Below are 14,720 nucleotides of genomic sequence, written 5' to 3' on the forward strand. Positions count from 1 at the left end.
CCCCCATTTTGTCTCTCATAGTTGAGGTATACCTATGATGAAAATGACAGGCCTCTCTCATCTTTTTAAGTGGGAGAACTTGCACAATTGGTGGCTGACTACATACTTTTTTGCCCCACTGTATGCTCACAGTTCTATTCTTAAAAGGATTATATGTTTATGACAATAATTAAATAATGATTTCATGGCAGGCCCACTGTCAGTTTTATGTATGTGCAGTATTTTTCGGAGAAAGGAAAGAAGTACTTTATTATTGGCATTCATGAGATTTATTTAAGAATTTTCTGTGTGGCTGATAATACTTTTGATACCTCACTGACAAATCATGTTGCTTTATTTTTTCTACTGCAATGCATATAAACCCAGTTACAGTCAACCTGGGTTAACATTTTGGGGAGATAGAATTTTCTTTTAACATTTAAAGACCCCCCTTGCATCACCTTTTGCTAGGTTTCGGTTTATTTTCTCCAATGTATTTATGGCTCTCTTGTTCTGCCTACATTCAGTACTATAAAAGAGGTCTGATTTAGAAACATGTACGTGAAACTCCTAAGCATAAACCCTGCATCTCTTTTTCAGATGCCAGCCTGTTACTGTGCTCCAGGCCAGTATCCACACTCCAGTCAACAATATCGGCCAGTTACTTCAGTTCATTACAACACACAGCAAAACCAGCCACTGCCACAGCCTGCCCAACAGACAGGTTTGTGGTGTTTTCTCCCCTTAATTCTTGTACTTTCAGGTGACTAGGCAGGGCAGGAAGAGGTAACGTGAAATATTTTATAGAGAAAAAAGAAACATGTTTGTGTTTGAAATGATCAGCATTCTTCCTACTGGTAGGAATGCCTATTTTAAATTTGCTCAGTTCAGTAAATCCTAAGAGGCAGACTCAGAAAGGATGGTTATTTGCTTAGAAAAGAAAAGAAAAAAATCAGAATTAATACCTTTTGATCCATCCTTATTGTTGTAAATAATTTCCAATGAAAGGCCAGTCAAATAAATAACTTTTCTCATCAAAGGACTATAAGACCATAATTTAGCATTTGTTCTGTTCATCAAACAATTTTACCTGATCTTGAATGAACAAGTTGTCTTATGCTCTTGATGGTGGTGGGTGTTTTTTTTTTTGTTTTGTTTTGTTTTGGGGGGTGGTGGTGGCTGGAATTTGTCTTCTATATAAATCATATAAAGCTAAAATTTTGCTTCTTGCCTCTTCTACATATTTTCTGCTTTTATTTGAATCATTAATGCTGTTACCGATTGACTTCTATAGCCAAGAAGGTTTGTATTCCAGCATGATTTAGTTTTTGTATGCCTGAAGTACAAGAATAATCTATCATGAGAGGTACATAGAAAATTAAAAAAGAAATCTGACTTAAAATCTGTATGAAATTTGTGCTTTCTGGTATAACATTTCTGAAGTAAAATGTTTTGCCTCACCTCAGAAGCTAAGCTTTAAGGAGGTAGGGTGACGAATAGCCCTCCAGATGTTTGGGCTGTAGCTCCCATCCTTCCCTTATTATTGCCTTTGATTATATGAGTTGCAATCCGGAGTATCTGGCATAACTTTGCCTTTCCCTTCTTTTATAAATATTCTTCTGAAGACATTGAGATTAACTCTTCTTACGTTTTTCCTAGATTGATAAATTAGTGGTATGGAATATATGCTGTAGATGCTTTTGTTCAGAGATATGGCCTAGAGTATAAAATTATTGTCCAAAAAGAAATGGTTGCCCTGATTTATCTCTTTAGATTCGATCAGGTCAAGACATTCGCCTACATGGACATTTGCTTTTTATTATGGTTAGCCAGCGGGATGACTGTTGGGAAACACACAGTAATTGGATCTTTCGCAACTTCACACTAAAATCAAAGAAGGATCCGTTCTAAGTCTCTCCTGAGTCTGTTAAATCATTGCAGCAGTTATCTGGACTTGAGACCTGGAAGGCAGTTGCAGTTGAGAAGGCTAATTTTGTGTTCATAACTTCATTTATGTTAGCTGCCTTAACAATGTCTCCAGGATAGAATGACACTGTATATATTCCAATAAAAAATAAGTTTTGCTAACTTTGCTTTCTGAGCAGAAATGAATCTGAAATAATGCCAATAATTCTGCTTGCATGTTTTAAAAGAAATTCTTTTACAGAGCATCTCAGTGGTGCTAAGACCAATGTTTTAATACATTTTATAAATTATAAAATTAAAACTAAAGAAAAATTATGCCTTAAAATCTGTCATACATTGCAGTAGTTACTCTGACACTAATATCATGGTAGCTAGTTCAGTTGCAGTTTTTGGAGCTATTAACAACGAATGACATAAATTATTTGATTGCCTATATTGTTTGCTTTTATTTGGTATCGTTGGCAGAATTTATCTTCAGAAATGTTCAGAGTGAATAACTCTTTTTGTGTGTATGACTGCATCTTACAGTTTCAGGTGTTTTTTGTTTGTTTAATTTGAACAAATCAGGTTTGATCTAGACTCAGGCCTGTAGTTTGTATTTTAATTCTTACTTCCCTTTGTAGATACTTTTCCCCTTCTCCATCAGTCCTGAAGGATTTGTAGCTAACAAGAGTATATAGAGATACTGAAATTCCTGTATGGTTTCTAATATGCCTTTTCATGCAGCACTGGATCCTGCTCTTGATGAAACACAAATATAAACTAGGTTACTGAGCTTAAATCTTTGCCACTTGGCTCAGTATTCTATACTGCCTGTTACATGAATCATGCAAATACGTTGTTAAAATAGATATTACTAATCAGTGTCTTGCTGAGAGGAAGCGTTTCACCCAAAGGGCCAGAGTGAGGTTGTTTTCAAGGAGCTAATGCTGAAATAAAGGTAAAATTTGGTGATACTTAATCCTTGTGTCCTGCGCCTTAGGTACAAATTAGGAAGCTTCTGGAATCCATAGTTAAGATAGATCGAAGCTGAGTGAAGGAAATTTGGTTTGAGTTGGGTTAAGCATTAGATTTCAGGACAGTGGGAAGGACAATTCTAAGTATAAAGTATGCACAACCAGTTGGAAAACATGCTGCATTGAAATATGTGGGCCCATTAAAAAAGAAAAAATAATAATCACGTTTGAACTGTTGGTATTAAACATTTGATGTAAGAATGATAAATGCGTTTTACATCACAACATTGAAAAATGCATTATAATTAGTCCAGACAGTGATCGAAACACCTGTATTCCAAGCACAGTTCTGTGTGTGTCTCTGTGACAAACCACCCCCTATAGAATAGACTGGTTTAATCATGAGCTGTTGGATTCGGGGCCGTAACACTGTCTGAGAGGGTTACATTTCTCACAGTGAACCGGTCTCTTTTTCAGCTGCTTTCTGGCTTCCTTTTTAAAGAGGTTGCAGGTGTGTCTGCCTTCAGTTGTGACTTTCTTATCTAGGATTGTATTCTCTTCTTCCCCCTTAAAAAAAGACTGGTCTGCAACCTCTGCCCTCAGGTACTCAGAGTATCAGGAAAATAATGTTCAGGGCGGGAATGTTTTAGACAAGCGTTTGTCTTTATGTGGTCTATTTTATTTGTCCTGTGTTCTTTTTTTTTTTTTAAAGAACCCTGCTATGATTGAGATTTTAATTGCTTTAGGGGAGGCTGTGCCCCTTTCTAACTGATTTGTGTATAATGTTTGGATTCGGACACCGGAAGGAGTTTCATTACTTAAGAAAACTCACGATGCAGAACTACTGTTCATTTTTGTAATGTCTGAGCATGAGTTTTTGACTATTCTTTTATAGCACTGCTGCAAAATATAACCATCTGTTTCAGCAGATGCTGTTTCTCTTTCTTTTCCTGCTGAATGCTGTATTTCTTTCTTGCAACTTGGTATTCCGGGGTGGAAGAGTGCAGCTAAAAATAGCAAGGTGCTTTGGAACCACAGGGAAATATGTTAGCAGTCAATTTATATTGTCTTAGTTCTTCTCTCAGCACGGAAAATTGATTTTTACTTCACCAGTGTGAAAGTGTCAGGAGACTCAGAATAACTTTCACAGCTACACTGCAGTCCCTGAGAAACAGAAATGTTGAAATAGCAGAACTCTGCAACTTCAGGGCATACATCCATTACGTATTACAGTGGTACCTCTAGTTGCGAACGCTCCTCCTTACGAATTTTTCAAGATACGACCAGCTCCGGCCCCAAAAATTTACCTCAACATGCGAACTCCGCCTCTACTTACAAACCGGATCCGCGGCCATTTTCCCTGCTGCCACGCGGTCGCGGCTTCCTGTGGGCGAGAGTGCGGTAGCAAGGAGACGTTCGGTGAGGCTTATGGTGTGTTTTGTGGCGTTTGGAAGGTTTTTGTGGCGTTTGGAAGGTTTTTGAGGTTTAAAAATAAAATGCATATGTTTCAGAACTGTTTAGCCGTATTTACATTGAACCTTATGGGGGAAATTTACCTCGGGGTGCGACCAAATTTGGAGGGCGGATTAGCCGTATTTACATTGAACCTTATAGGGAAATTTGCCTCGGGGTGCGACCAAATTCGGAGGGCGGATTAGCTGTATTTACATTGAACCTTATAGGGAAATTTGCCTCGTGGTGCGACCAAATTCGGAGGGCGGAACGGATTAACCGTATTTACATTGAACCTTATGGGAAACTTTACCTCGACTTGAGACCAACTCGAGTTGCAACCAGAGTCACGGAACGGATTAAGTTCGTAACTAGAGGTACCACTGTATATACAGTTTGTGCCCACAAACAATCTATATTTTATTTTGCATAGTCTATTGGATTGCCAAATATATTCTAGCATGTAGTTTATTTAAAAATAGGGACAGGACATCTCTGATTTTAGAAAGTAGATGACCTATGGATGGATGGATGGATGGGTGGGAGGAAGGAAGGAAGGAAGGAAGGAAGGAAGGAAGGAAGGAAGGAAGGAAGGAAGGAAGGAAGGAAGGAAGGAAGGAAGGAAGGAGCGGTGTGAGAAGAAGAGATAATTTGATAGGGGAGGAATTAGGAATTATAAAAAGGACTAAGTACAATAGGTAAAGGCCTTATTCAAGAACCCAGGGTTGCTGATTAAAAACCTTTCAAAGCATTATTCATGTGTTGAATTTATTCTTGTAATGAGAGAGAGTGAAAACTAACACACTAGCTCTGCTCTCTTCCATTACCATCTTTGTTCCTTTTGGCAAAATGAAAATAAATGTTGCTAGTAGAGAACTAATTTTTTTTTAATTGGGGAATGTTCCCCTCAACAGCTTAACACAATGTCAAATTGTCTTTATTCTCTCTCCTCCTTTGGGTAATTAGAATGTCTGAGTAAGAGACTCTTCTACCCTTTTTAATCCCATGAACTATGATTTTAATAAACTTTAACTAACTGCCAAAAAATTGACAGAGAAGGTTATCTGTTTGGAAGAGACACACTCTCTCTTCACAAGAGTGTTTTTGTGGCTTACTCAGCTTATAGGAACAGGACAAATTGGAGTGGAACAAGTTATGATTTGTTTGTTTACATGAACTGTAAGAGGTTGGTTGACATGTGACCTGTGAATAATTTTCTAGTTGTTCTATGGAAAAAGTGAAGCCTTTTTCTAAAACTTTTGTTCCACTCAGTAACAAAACAATGGGGTTCCATCTTAGTAGCTGCATTTTTTTTTCTTAAACGAAGACCTCATTCTCAATATGAAATAGGTGCCTCAGTTTGATCATCAATCAAACATTTAAACAGTTAAACAGTTAAACATTTCGGAAAATCAAATCTGTTCAATTCTGCCTGAAGAAATGTGACGCGTTTATATAACGTGATGGTTTCTTAAATTGGGAGACGGCATTCTAAATGACGTCAGTGAGAATTTGGAGATTTTCAGATTTATTGAAGAGGCTTTCCACTACCATTTTGATGGTAACTAAAAAACAATTATAAGAGGGGAAAAAAGCCTAAGTTGTAAAATATATTTACGGTCTTTGTATGTTTAGGACTGTTTCAAATCTTGAAAAATGACTGTTCTGTAGCCAGGCAAGCGCATAAATGTATGTATGCACAAGCACTGTTATGTTGTACCACGAATCAGAGCTTACAAATTCATGGTTTAATGAAGCCAAAGTTAATAGATATTTCTATTTATCAGGCATAATTAGAACATAAAGTTGCATGATCATTGCTATTTAGCACATAAGTTGAGTTTTGATCTGAAATAAAATACAAATGATAGGCTGCTCTTAACTGGAAAATGCTGTAGATATTATTTGCAAGAGGTCTCAGATGCCCTTTACACTCTGGTTCTACCTCCTGCTTTGTGTTGGTGGCTTAGTAATTGCTGCTGCCACCACCTGTCTTCCAGAGACATCTCACTTGGCATTCTCCCCCTGGCTCCGGTATATGAGATAGGACTGTCACAACCTGTGCTGCCTTTCTGGCAATTAAGAGGTATCTATTTCTAAAAAGGAAATAAGCTCTGCAATTTGGTCTTGTGGCCATGTAATTTATAGGCATATAACTAGTGGTTACAGCCCATTCTCACCAGAGAGAATCTCACCTGAGAGAAGCAAAATGAAACTTTTGAATGAAAATCAGTAAACTATATGTTTTTAAAAATGTTATATATCAAGATGCAAACCGTCCCTGAGAAGAAGGAAGAAAGGGAGGGAGGGAGGGAGGGAGGGAGGGAGGGAGGGAGGGAGGGAGGGTTACCTTGAACAGGGTCAACAACCTAACAAAATGCACAAGACAGTACAAACTAATGGATTGTATTTTCAAATATGAAAATACGAAAAGAGATGTTCCAGGCATACCCCAAGATGGTGCTGGTCATCTTAAATGGCGGTGGGGGGAACCCCTAAGGAAATTGGAGTGGAATTCAATTTATTTCTTCGGATTACAGGATTCTACAGAAAAATAACTTCATGAATGTGTAGATCCCTACCTTGTACAAAGAAATAAAAGAGAGGAGAGTTTAGTATAGCACAAAAATGAAACTTAACACAACATTCCTAGCTAAATGTTTTTACCTGTCTTTTTACCTGTCTTACACAGAGATAGCTGTGGCTATGTGATGTATAGCAGCTCTCTTTCATGAAATTGTTGGTTGTATGTCTGCACCAGACTGGTAGGTAGATTAGCTGGCTGTGAATGTCAGCTTGTAGGCAGTCATTCACAACAAGCCACAATTAAGATTTTGGTCATTATCACACAAATATTACTGAATCATAAATGATTTCTGCTGCTGTATGTGGCTTTTTTTGAAGTAACCCATAAGAAAAATTGATATTGCTATTATATTCAAAGAATACTTGGGTATAAATTTTATTTCACATTACCCTGTCAACCCTTGTCTTAAATATTTATATATTTGCAGGTTACCAAGTTATGCCTAACCAGCAGCAAAACTACCAGGGTTTAGTTGGTGTCCAGCAGTCACAAAACCAAAATCTAGTTGGAGGCCAACCCAACAACATTGGAAATCAGATTCAAGGAGTACTTGTCCCATATCCTCCCCTGCCATCTTATCAAGTAAGCTGTGATCTATTTGTATATATCAGTGGAAGTGTTAAAATATAACTAGTTTTGGTAAATACAATTCTCGGAACTAAGGATTGTTTGAAATGCATGATGGAGTATTTCAGATTGACCTAAATGCCTTTCTGTGGCTTAGTTTGGCATGTTTGAAAGTAAAAGAAAAAAAATTGTGTTTGACTGTAGACTTTGTTTAAATATTGTTCATGGAGCTTCCAGTAATTATCTAAGATTTTATAAAAAGCTTATTTTTTTCTTTCTTTCATGAAGAGCAAGGTATGGAGACATAGGTTTGTAATTTTGTTCTTGAATATATTATATCTTATAGTTAGCTTGAATTTGTCACTGTTTCCTGTAAGTTATTAAACAATTTATCCTACTGTAAGAGCTGTTCCTTTTTCCTCCAGTGAAATGCTTTATAATGTGTATCAACTTGACAGAAAAAAAATCCTTTCTAAATATAACACCATAAGATGAAATATAACACCATACATGACATACACATTATACCACAAGGACAGCAACATCAGAGGTAGTCCTCAGCTATAGCGACCATTCAGTTACAGCAGCACTGAAAAAAATGGATGTGCAGCCAGTCCCCAAAGTTCTGGCCATCGCAGTACTTGTGCGGTCACATGATCACAATTCATACCTTGGGTGCCTGGGTTGCAATTATAATATTGCAGGGAGCCATGGTCACGTGATCCCCATTTGCAACATTCCCTGTTGGCTTCCCACAAGCAAAGTCAATGGGGAAGCTGATAGGAAAGGTCACAAGTCGCTCCAGTAAGTCACTCCTGCCTGCAACACACACACTCCACCCACGTGCAGCCTCCGCCAGGCCTCCCTCAACTCGCGTGTGGCCAGCTCTGGGCCTTCCAAGCCCTCCTCCAGCCTCCCCCACCCACAGCACCCCCATGCTCCTTACTCCTGCTGCTTCCCACTTAATGACCCACGCATCTTAGGTTTATAACAGCAACTGGGACTGCCAGGATTGCCATTGCTAAGCAGTGGAGTCACATGACATCATGCTTTACAACTGCATTGCTTAGCGACAGCAATCCCGGTCCCAATTGCCATTGTAACCTGAGAGCAACCTGTATGCCATGATGTTCCTAGCCTCTAGTAGTAGAGTTCCAAAGCCAGGTCATCACCACAGAGAGAACGAGACATGAATTATGAACATCAGCTCTTGGTGGGCTAGGCTCATAAACGTGTTAGTAAATCTTCTCTACCATTTCTCAAGCCCTGTACAGGTAGTCCTCGGTTAATGACCATTTGTTCAGCTACTGTTAGAAGTTACAGCTGCACTGAATGAGTGGTGATTATGACTGGTCTTTGAAGTTCCAGCTGTCCCAGCACCCCCACAGTCACATGATCGTGATCTGGTCACTTGGCAACTGACTCACACAACAGTTGCAGTGTCCCATGGTCACATGATCACAATTTGTGACCTTCTCTGTCGGCTTCCCACAAGCAAACTGAATGGGGAAGCTGAATGGGAAGGTTGCAAGCTGCTTGAGTAAATCTCCCCAACCCATGCACCCTCCCCACCCAGCAGCAGCCACCCCAAGCCCCACTGCACTCATACCATGCCTGCCCAGCCACCTGCACACCCCCTCACCCCCTCTCCCACCCAGCAGCAGCCACTTACCTGCCTGCCAGCTTGCTTGTGAGCCACCTGGGACCTGCAATTTCCTGCCAGCTTCCCCACTGACTTTGGTTGTTGGAAGCTGGCAGAAAGTTGCAAGGAAGTGCTCACTAATGACCCACGATCCTCACTTAGCAATAACAACAGGGACTGCAGTGATCGCCATCGCTAAATGATGCAGTCATGTGATGTCGCGCTTTACGACTGCATTGCTTAGCAATGGAAATTCTGGTCCCAATTGCCATCATAATTTGAGGACTACCTGTATGTCCATAATTTTCACTGAGAAAGATAAAATTTTTTTATACCTAGGCAATTTAAGATGTTAGTTGTAGGCTCATATTACTGAAGCTACTGATCATAGGAAATTAGATACTTGGGAGAAAGTTACACTTGAACCTCTTTATCCTTTCTTCCAGTTCTATAAGTGAAAGTGATTATACAAATCAAAGTTCACTTTTGTGATGACCCACTACAAATTGTATATAGGTAATCATAACTGCAGGATTCTCATACTTTTGTGGATACTAGACTTCAGTACTCTTCTGTTGTCCTGAATGTTTGTTTATACGAATAAGCTGCCATGATGTATGTGTGATGCTTACTGTTAGTGATCCTAGTGCACTCTAATTCTTAGGTCTCAATGGCTCAAGTTTCCCAAGGACTGTCACAGCAAACATATCAGCAGCCAGTGGTTATTCCCAGTCAGTCTAACCAAGGACTCCCCACATCAGGAATGCCCGTTTATTATAGTGTCATTCCATCTGGACAGCAGAATAATTTAAGGTGAGTGTAATTTAAGCTTTTAGGTTAGATTTCAATTGGAGATTGCTTTCTTGTGAAAGTTTTTGATCAAAGAAGCCACAGTACACAAGACAAAACAGCATCAGTAACTTACAAACCCCATTTAAGTTGATTTTGAATAATTTGGTATGTGAATCTTTTAATGCTATTTTTTTCAGTGTCTATGTAGATTAGAACATTGTTTCATTCCAATATGTTCATTATTAAAAAGGAAATCTCTAGGGACCATAAAAATGAATAAACTTTTTAATTGTGCCTGCTTAATTTCTAAAAAATGATAGAATGGGATGAAGTGGCTTCTTGGTTTTCAGAAACATGTTCTCCCCATAGAGGTGTTTGATCATAGAATGTAATCACAGAACAGGCTCTTTTTCTTTTTTTTTCTTTGCCTGGAGGTTAAATTCCATATTTTATACTACGCATCTGGTTTGAGTTCTCATACCCCACGTAACACTATTGGTCCATGTCCATCAATTTGTGTTGTGCTCCTTCCTTCCCTCCTGGCATGGGAAACTCAGAACCTATTCTTCCCTTCCTATATGAGGCATGTATGGAAGCTGACAGCGATATCAAGTTTTGTATGAAACAAAAGCTTTTGAAAGACTTTTGTAGAAACTATGAGCAGAACAAGGGCATTAAGCCGCCTCTGTTAGTTGAAACATGCCTATTTCGTTTCATAAAAACCTTGGACTCCTTTGGGTGATATTGCTGTCAGCTTCCATACACCCCTCAGAGGTTGCATTTATTTCTTTATTTTAAAAACTTCACCTTCCTCACAGTATAAAAACCTTGACTGCTCCTCTTCTACATAGTAGATGAGGTTCTGCCCAGTTTCTCACTGGATGACAGGAAAAACCTAAGGTGATGTTTTTAGTCTCTCTACTGTTGCAGATAATTAACTGGTTAACTGCATTACCAAGCAGGTCAATGCTCTCTTTCCAAAATTCCAGGGGCGGTGGGGACTACAAAAGGATCACAAAATAGTTAAATCAGGTAAAGTCAGAGAGTAAGTAGGAGTGGGACACAACTCTGACATTCTAGAATATTGCTGTGAGATGGTGCAAATAATACTGAACTAAATCAAGCGTCTTCTCTAAAGCCAAAGAAAACTACATTAGGAATTTGTAGAGCTATATAGAAGGAAGAGAAGTGGCAATGCAAATAATGAGCTAGGGTTTGAGAAGAAGAAAATAACTGTGTAGGATATGGGAACCATGCCAGACTTTTTTTGAAGCATTAACTTTGTTTGCATGCCGTTTACCATGAACAAGCAAATGTGCTGGTATAAGCTCCCAATTGCTTCCAGTTTACTTTCCGTGTCACTGGGAATGGCTAAACAAACCAAGAAATCTATCTAGGTTTGTTTTATGTGGCATCTCAGCTGGGATCTCTGGCTTCTTCCCATCTCAATAAGAATGCATCTTAACCAGGGTTTGTTCTTGGATTAAGATTCTGATTTATTAGAAAAGCCGTAATACGGGAATCCTGGTTCAGTTACAGGGCTAAACAATGCATGGACAGAAAGCCATTCCTTGAAGCAAGCGTTGAGAAGAATTCTGGGTTATTGTTGTATGTTTTATGAGTATGTGTGAATACACTTTGTTTTTAAAACAAACATATTTCTGGAATCTGCAACAGGTTCCTGTTTCTGTTCTGTGTGGCTGAAACGTGGGTATTTTTGTTCTTTAGGAACATGAATAAACAGTTCTACCTTCTTTAAAAAGATCTTGTTATTTTCAGTGCTTTTTTCATGATACAGAACAGTCCATTCCATTCTGTTGCACTCAGCATCTGTATATCAATATTTTAATATTGTTTTCCCCCTGCTCCCCAAAGTAGGAAAAGGCACCAGACTCTGTATTTTTTGTTTTTCAGTTTCATAATGTAAATAAATAGGAAACTGCATGTTGCAAAGCATCATCTTAATTTCCAGGAATGCTTCTGACCTCTGTGAAACCCCCTGAGCATTCTTAGAAATTTTAAAAGGAGGGTGGCAGTGGCTTGGTGTTAAGAGTTATACTCACCTCATTAGTTAGTGCATTCAGTACTATAATAAATAGCTGTAATACTCCATGTTGTATACGTTTTATGAGAATGCTGAAAACATGCTCTCAAACTCCAGATACGCCTATAAGCCTAAAAGAGTAGTGCATATTCTTGCATAAATATTTAGAGTGCATTGACAGTTCGTGCTCTTTAATATCATTATGTTCATTAATTTAAAAATGATGAAGTAAATATGGGAAATTGCTTCTGTGGTTGAGCTTAACTATAAAAATACTGATGGATTTACTTTTAATCCCATAGCTTGTAATGGCAGTGAGTGCTCTTCCAGTGAAGCAGCTTTACAGAACAGGGTTAGTTGTGGGTGGATGGTGAGGAAATAGGTTGTATTAATTATATATGCTCTGAGAAATTCTTAATATGTGCTTGGTTCATAAACATATAGAAAATATAAATTGTGATTAAAGGCAGCTTATTCAGTTTCTTTGACAAAATCAAATTTTATTGTTGACGTATCATTTCATTTGCACCATCATGTAGAAGGTTGTAATTTCCACAGCTGGCATTGCAGTTCCATTAGGAGAATATGGGAAGACAGATGTAGAGTCTCAAAAATTCTGTACATACCAGCTTGGCTTAAGTTCAGAGGAATTTAAAAGTATATTTAAGAGTATATAGGGTTGCAGCTCAAATTTGAGATTTAATCTCTATATGACTCAAACAGAATATATCTTTTAGTATTAATTACCTGTTACATTGTGCTCATAAAATCCCCTCCTTATCCTATTCTGTAGATAATCCCTTGGTTTTCTGATTTAGAATATATTGATTTCACTGACACCAATGAAAAACATTTAGCAACTCTCTAATGACAAAACAAAATACTAGATCATGAGTTATTTGGAGATCAAGGTTGGGATGGCAGTTTTCATTCATTAGGCTTTCTTGTGACAGCCCCCTGAAAAGCCGGCCTCTAGAAAAGGTCATCAGATACACCTCTGAACCAGCGTAGGAGATAATGGTGAGGTCAGGAAGTGGAAATTCCTTCTTGTAGAGATATGCAGAGAAAATATTGATGAAGGAATTCAGGAACCATTGGCAGAACCGTTATATACGATAGTAAAACAGAAAGCAAAGGACAACTCAGTTGTGGGAAAGGAGGAAGCATAAAAAAGAGATTCAAAATAAGTCTGCCTTGATTCTGTGTGGTTTAAGAGGGGGCAGAAGGAAACTTTCAAAGTTTTGTAATTATCTCCTACAACAATAGAGTTCCATTAATCCTTGTGGTGTCTTATTTCCTGACCTGGCTGACACTCATAGCTCCTCTTCCCTTATTGACATGGAAGTAACTCTTCCATTTAAAAAGGGAAATTTCTGAATGTTTGAATTTATTTAAATGAATTTAAATGTAAAATGTCTGAATTTATTAGAGTATTTTAAGGAGCAGTATTCTGTTGTCCTGTGCAGATGGAGAAATGGCAATGGGTACTGAAATAGGGTAGTTTGGAAGGCACAATACAAAGGGTTTTCTGGGAAAAAACCATGCTGTCCTACATGACTCTTTGGCCTGTCTTGGTTATTCTGTAGGAGAAGAATAAAACACTTTGAGATCATTGCGATTCAAACTTAAGTTTTCAATGAGATTATAATCATTCTTGCCTGCAGGATATCTCTGCATTGTTTCTTTTTCAATATTTAGGATTACTTTAATATTTGTGTGCCTTGCTTTGATTATTATTATTATCATTTAGCAACTCACAGGGATTGAATTAACTGCAAAGCCTGGTAATTTTTACAAAAGTCACTCTGTGAATAATTCACGGAAAGATTAGAAAAAGGAAAATAACACTTCTGTCTGTCTGTCTTTTTTGCTGTTAAGTCCAATTTGCACTCATTTTAAATGTATTAAGGTACTGTACATTGTAGAGAGAATTTAGTCTCTTTACAACCTGTAGATATAAATCTGTTTAATTATAAAATAACCAAACATCCAAAAATGAGAGTTAAGGTAGGAAAGAGAAACAATTTAGAACTTATTCTTAGTCTTCAGTTGAAAGCAAATTCAGCTTGTTCATCTATCTCATAAGAGACAAAAAGGTAATTAAGCTAGGCAATCTATTACTGTATTGACATTAATATTTTATAAGGAAAGAAGGTCATGAGAAGTGATACGACCATTTAATTTTAATTTCTGTAGTGCTTGAAGTCTATTTTTATGTAAATCCAGATTATTTGCAACTTTTATGAATTTAAAGCATTATGGATGAAATGTATGTCTGGATTTAATGTGCTTCTGTTGCTCCTTTTCTTTTCTTCCCCTCTTCCAATCTGCTGCAGCTCTTCAGTGGCATATCTTCAACCTCCAGGGTCAGAGCAGATACAATTTCCTAGAACAACATCACCCTGCAATTCCCAACAGCTCCAAGGACAACAGTGTGCAGGTGTGAAAATAGAACATCGACGAATTAGTCCATTCTTCCTCATTTAATTAGGTTTTCTTTTTAAAAAAATAATTTTTCTATCAGTGCATTGTGGGGAAGAATTGGAAGAGAGCCATTTTGATGTAGTAATTAAGGTGCTAGACTAGAAACCAGAGACTGTGAGTTCTAGTCATCCCTTAGGTATGAAAGCCAGCTTGTTGCTCCCACTCAGCCCAACCTACCTCACAGGGCTGCTGGGGGCAAAATGGGAGTATTATGTGCACCATCTTGAGGTACACAAAATAAAAATGGGATATAAACCTAATAATAAATAAAAGAGGAAGTGACATACATCT

The 14,720-nt window shown here is 38.0% G+C and overlaps 1 protein-coding gene across 8 annotated transcripts in view; it reads left to right on the top strand.

Annotated features, from left to right (window-relative positions):
- The window catches only part of R3HDM1 (R3H domain containing 1), a 62,572-nt gene that overhangs the window by 37,562 nt on the left and 10,290 nt on the right, over positions 1-14,720 (top strand). For all 8 annotated transcript variants that reach the window (XM_088146501.1, XM_088146502.1, XM_088146503.1 and 5 more), the window contains 4 exons: positions 580-703; positions 7,328-7,482; positions 9,774-9,922; positions 14,282-14,385. In XM_088146501.1, coding sequence (XP_088002627.1) covers positions 580-703; positions 7,328-7,482; positions 9,774-9,922; positions 14,282-14,385 — 532 coding nt within the window. The remainder of the gene's footprint in view (positions 1-579; positions 704-7,327; positions 7,483-9,773; positions 9,923-14,281; positions 14,386-14,720) is intronic.

This window comes from Python bivittatus, unplaced genomic scaffold (genome assembly GCF_059951505.1).
Source record: "Python bivittatus isolate LINGU-HERP-01145 unplaced genomic scaffold, Pbiv_v1 ctg000480_np1212, whole genome shotgun sequence".
Classification (NCBI taxonomy): Eukaryota; Metazoa; Chordata; class Lepidosauria; order Squamata; family Pythonidae; genus Python; species Python bivittatus.